General features: G+C 33.6%; 1 protein-coding gene across 1 annotated transcript; it reads right to left on the bottom strand.

Annotated features, from left to right (window-relative positions):
* Window positions 1-1,758: 1,758 nt before the first annotated feature.
* Window positions 1,759-2,999, bottom strand: LOC121982222 (ribonucleoside-diphosphate reductase small chain-like). The gene has a single exon (XM_042535188.1). It carries the CDS (start codon window positions 2,955-2,957, stop codon window positions 1,920-1,922), a length of 1,038 nt encoding a protein of 345 aa, XP_042391122.1. The 5' UTR covers window positions 2,958-2,999; the 3' UTR covers window positions 1,759-1,919.
* Between the last annotated feature and the right edge of the window lie 2,694 nt (window positions 3,000-5,693).

Genomic DNA, 5,693 nt, shown 5'->3' with positions numbered 1-5,693 from the left:
TGCCTGGATGGCAGAAGAGGTGAGCTAGTTCGGTTTTGTGCTTTATGAGTGTAGTTAAGTATAGTTGGTTTTGAGTCTGCTTATTACTGTTTCAGTTTGTTTACTATTAAACTGCGTGGTTGTGTCAGCTAGAGGCTGAAATTGATATAAACTGCGTGGATGTCTGTGTTATTGATTATTTATTATTGTTATTATTCCAGCCGCATGTGGCTGAGGTATATGGTGATGTAGTAAAGTTTCAGATTGTCCGCCGTACAGGGGAGATGCTGCTGAAATTTCTTCGGACAAGAACTCCTCTGGGGTGTGACACCACAGGTGATTGAGAAAAGGAGAAAAAATAGAGGGAAGGAGCTTACCCGTTGATCACGGGAGAAAATCACTGTCGATCACTGCTAGAGACAAGAAACGCACACGCGAGGAAGGAAGGGCACTCGTGCCCTAGTTATTTTCAGGATTCTCGGCGGAATCCTATTTCCGTCGGGAATTCCCAACGGAATCCCATTTCCGTCAGTATTTTCCGACAGAATCCCATTTCCATCGGTATTTCTTGACGAAATTCAAATTTCTGTTGGGAATCTCAAAAATTATCTACCGACCAAATTAAAATTTTGTCAGTAGCTCCTTTTTTCATAAATTAATATAATTACCGACGGAAGGTAAATTCTGTCGATAATATCGAAAATATACCATTGGAATAATATTCTGTCGGTATATTCCATCGGTAAACTTGATAAATTTTATAGTGGGACACTGTTACTTTAGGAATATTAATTTGCACGGTGCATTACTAAATACAAATATTTCATATGGATAAAAAATGTTTGGATAGGGCAAAATTCAAAAAGGCATATTTTTTAAAAAAAATCATTAAAAGGCACCCAGTTTTATTTTTAGTACAATTATCTAACTGTCCTCTAATACTATTTAGTATTATTTGTATTATTATCTCATCTAAATTTTGAACCGGTAGAATGTGATGTAGCATTTACGAAACCGTATATGTTACACATGTTGTAATAGCTATGAATCTGTAGCTAATACAACATTAAGGTTAAGTGAGCAGGTCGAATCCACGTTGTAGTAACTCCGGTTCCGTAGCTGTTGCAACGTGAATGATTGGTGAACAGGTTGAATCCATGTTGTAGCAACTACGGAATGATAGCTACTACAACGTGAATATTTTTTAACAAATTAAGTATGTGTTATAGTTACATATGTAGTATCTATAAAATCATAGTTGTTACAATATGCTCGACCGATTTAAGATTTAGATGAGAGATAATAATGTAAATAATACTGAATAGTTGGATAATTATACATGACTGAACAGTGGAAAGAGATGCTTATAAGATGGTTTGGAAAAAAAAAACATCCTTTATACTTTTGCCTTCTGGAATATTATTTGGGAAAAAATTATATTTTGATTTTTTAATAATATTATTTGGCATGAAGTATGCACGATAGTAATCATAAGGAGCTTCAAACTAAAGTTAGCCCTCAAGTATAGAACAAATTTGTAAAAGTTTCAAAAAGTCAATCAAATTTGTAAAAGTTTCAAAAAGTCAACCAATCATTTGTTAAAACAAATTGTTTTGATGCATCATTTCCTTGAGCATTTACAACATTATCTAACACCGATCATTTCCTCAAGCATTTACAACACATTAGAATCATAGGCAACACTAAGACAATCATTTAACTTACACGATAAACTTAACAACCAGGACCAAATCATTTCCGCAAGCATTTACAACACGGTAGAATTATAAGCACACTTTATTTTGACTAATCAGATAACAAACACCCAAGTTTTTACAGAGCAAAACATAGATCATAGACATGTCCAAAGGCCTAAGTTTATGAGCAAAAAAAAGCATATACATAACAGCAAAAGGTAGGAAAATACAACATGAAGCTTTTTAAAAATCCTCATCCAGCTTGAACTCATGGTTAGCTTCGTCGCTATTCAAACTCGACATCACAGAAGCCATCTGGTACTCCCCCACTCTCTTTTCAAAAAAGTTGGTCTTCCCTTGCAGCGAGATGAGCTCCATCCAGTCAAAAGGATTGCTTACCATGTACATATTTTCATACCCTAAAGCCCTTAGAAGATGATCTGCAACGAACTTAATGTACTGGCTCATGAGTTCACTATTCATCCCAATAAGGGCAACAGGAAGGGAATCACAGACAAATTCCCGCTCAATATCAACAGCGTCGGCAACGATAGACCGCACCCTTTCCTCTGAGAGCTTACTACGGAGGAGGCTATAGAGGAGACAAGCAAATTCACAATGAAGACCTTCATCACGAGATATGAGTTCATTTGAAAAGGTAAGGCCCGGCATCAATCCACGCTTCTTTAGCCAGAAGATAGCACAGAAGGAACCAGAAAAGAAAATGCCCTCGACGCAAGCAAAGGCAACGAGTCGCTCGGCAAAGGATTCGGATGATTCAATCCATCGCAGAGCCCAATTAGCCTTGCGAGCGACGGAAGGAATAGTCTCGATAGCATCGAAGAGATGCTCCTTCTCATTGTTGTCCTTGATGTAGGTATCAAGAAGAAGCGCGTACATCTCAGTGTGAATGCCCTCAATCGCCTTCTGGAAGTCATAGAAGGTGCGGGCCTCGAAGAGTTTCACCTCTTGAGAGAACCGAGCGGCAAGGTTCTCTATCACGATGCTGTCGGAGGCAGCGAAGAAGGCCAGAACACGGGAGATGAAGTGGCGCTCATCGGAGGAGAGGCGATGGTGCCAGTCCCCGAGGTCCTGCGAGAGATCAACTTCCTCCGCAGTCCAAGAAGAGGCCTGGGCCTTTTTGTATAACTCCCAAATGGACGGGTAGGCGATGGGAAAGGAACGGAAGCGTTTGGGGTTCGCTGCCAACAAGGGCTCGTACTCCGCTTCTCCTCCGACGGCGGGGATGGGGGCGGCAGAGGAAGGTTGCACTGAAGGCATGGTAGAGAACCGAATTATTCGAAAAGGAATCGAAGAGAAAAGTTGGGGCGTGGTAGGGCAGAGAGATAGAGGTGTCGAATTTATATAGAGAAGATTTCTGTTAAATTTTTTCTTAACAATTTATTTAAGAAATACTGTTAAAAAAAAAAAAAAAAAAGAGAGCATCTCATCGGATCTAAATTAAATTTTCTTTTTTCTTTTTTAATTACCAAACCAAACTATTTTTTTTCCCATGAAATTTGCGCTTTTGATTTGTAAATATAACAAATAATCATATCAATGTAATATATACCAAGAAATGGAAGACTTACGGTTAACCTTAGATTTAAGAGATTACGGGGTGGATGTGCAAATAAATGTAAGCAGAAATGCATGACGTGTAGCGATGAAATGCATATTTTCGACTAGAAGCAAATGAAATAATAAGCAAAAAGAATTAGGAGGGGGAAATTTGACAATAATACGTTGAATTCAGCAAATAATTACTTTATCTCCGATGCAAGCACGGTATAAATTAGGTATACAATAGCATGAAATTGTTGCACACTAGGAAGAACATATGCTAAAATTTGTACCTAGAAATCTTCACTAATCATTCTAGTTCATGAATCATTCACGAAATTAAACACAATGATTCTATGCATAGAATCGTGTTATTAGTCGCCAAAAATAATAAGTGTGAAAATTCATAAATTAAACCTGGATCCAAAATTTTGTCCATAATCTTGATTTCAATTTCAAATGTTGTATACAACGAAAATGTGACCAGGTTCAGGACAGGCCCGGCTGAAGGCATAGGCAAATAAAGCCTATGCCGAGGGCCTCAATATAATTGGGGCCCATTAATATTATATTTTTAAAAATATATTTAATAATTGAATTTAATTTTAATTAGAACGGGACGTTTCATTTCAAGAATGTCGCTTCGGCGTTTCGATTTCCGTGCAAGTATGCACAGTAATATGTATTGTACCGTCGTCGTTTCGATTTTCTACTGTGCACATTGTACAACCATCTTTGAAGACTGCCGCTTCGATTTCCATGCACAGTAATGCACTATACAGCCACCTATTCCAACGAAAAACAAAACTTCAATTAATTATATAAAATAATTCTCCTAGAATTCTATATAAAACCACTACAAAATTTGATTTACTCATGTTTCCGTTCTCTAAGTCTCATACTCTCATCCTACTCATATTTCAGTCTCAGAATTTGATTCTCGACGGTGATTCTTTCAGTTTCAGAATACTGAATACGACAAAACGCCCTAGGCCCTTCGCAGTCCTCGTCAGGTAATATTTTTTTAATTTTTTCTTTATTCTTGAAATGTTCTTTATTGTCCTGTATAAATAATAAATTATTGATGAAATGGACCCAAATGTGAAATATGGTTGGAAAAATAGAATATTAGCAGTTGTATGAAAAAAAATTCTCATTTTTCCTCTCTCAAACTTGATTTATGCACTTATCTCATTTATTATATATTTGTTAAGTATAGTTTATTATCAAATATAAACGGCTTAAATTAACCGATTCAAATCAAATTTAATATTTTATATTTTTTATTATATTTGTGCAGATAATACTCAGTAATCAATTTGAAATATCATCAAATTAAAACTATACGACGTAAATCAGGTTTTATTGTTCATTTAATTCTAAGTAATTTTATTTTGATAAAATAATAGAGACTTATATTTTCTTTTCTAATATTATTTTAATATAAATATGTCTATGAAAAAAAATGATTCTGTATATATGAAACGTATGAAAAAAAATAGAAGAATTTATTCAATCTCAAAAAGGCGCACTCGATAGATTTATTATTAATAATCAAAATCAAAACTCAGAAAATAATATAATTGAAAATTTAAATGAAAAACTAATTGAATTTTCACTGGAAGATAATACTTTAGGACAAAAAGAAATCTATCAAGAACTTTCTAATGATCACAAAACAAATTCATCAAATATTAATATTAATGAAGAAAATAATTATAATTTAGAAGAAGAAAAAGATGACTTAATAAATCATGAAAATATTTTTTTTAATAATATTGATGAAACCATTATTCAAAATATATATGATCCAGCACAATAATGGAAAAATATAAATACAAATTTAATAGATTTATTAGTTGAAAAGGGTCCAATTAGAGAAATCAATATTCCTTTTCCAAATGATGAAAATTCTAGACATTTTTCTATGATTCATTACATTCGAAAATTACTAATGGAGAAAAACATGATAGAAAATGGTTAATATATTCAAAAGAATTAGATAAAGTATTTTGGTTTTGTTGTGAATTATTTAGTCAAAAATCAATTACAATTCAATTAGCAAACGAAGGGTGTCGTGATTGGAAAAATCTTAGTGTCAAGCTTAAAAGTCAAGAAACAAGCGGTGAACATATTATAAATATGAATATATGGTTTGATATTGAAATGAGATTGCTAAAAAATAAAAGCATTGATTAAAATTTACAAGAAAAAATAAATAAGGAAAAATAACATTGGAAGAATGTATTAATAAGAATTGTTGCTATAGTTAAAAATTTTGTAAAAAATAATTTGGCATTCCGTCGCACAAATGAGAAAATTTATCAAAATAACAATGAAAATTTTTTAGGTTTAATTGAAATGATAGCAGAATTTGATCCTATAATACAAGAACACCTTAAACGTATTCAAAATGGTAAAATTCATAATCATTATCTTGGTTATAATATACAA

The sequence above is a fragment of the Zingiber officinale genome, chromosome 5A, assembly GCF_018446385.1.
Source record: "Zingiber officinale cultivar Zhangliang chromosome 5A, Zo_v1.1, whole genome shotgun sequence".
In the NCBI taxonomy this organism is placed as follows: Eukaryota; Viridiplantae; Streptophyta; class Magnoliopsida; order Zingiberales; family Zingiberaceae; genus Zingiber; species Zingiber officinale.
This window is presented reverse-complemented; position numbering and strand designations above follow the sequence as displayed.

What these genes read in the sequence shown, in the direction of transcription:
- LOC121982222 (XM_042535188.1), bottom strand. Translation starts at nt 2,957, where the DNA reads ATGCCTTCAGTGCAACCTTCCTCTGCCGCCCCCATCCCCGCCGTCGGA.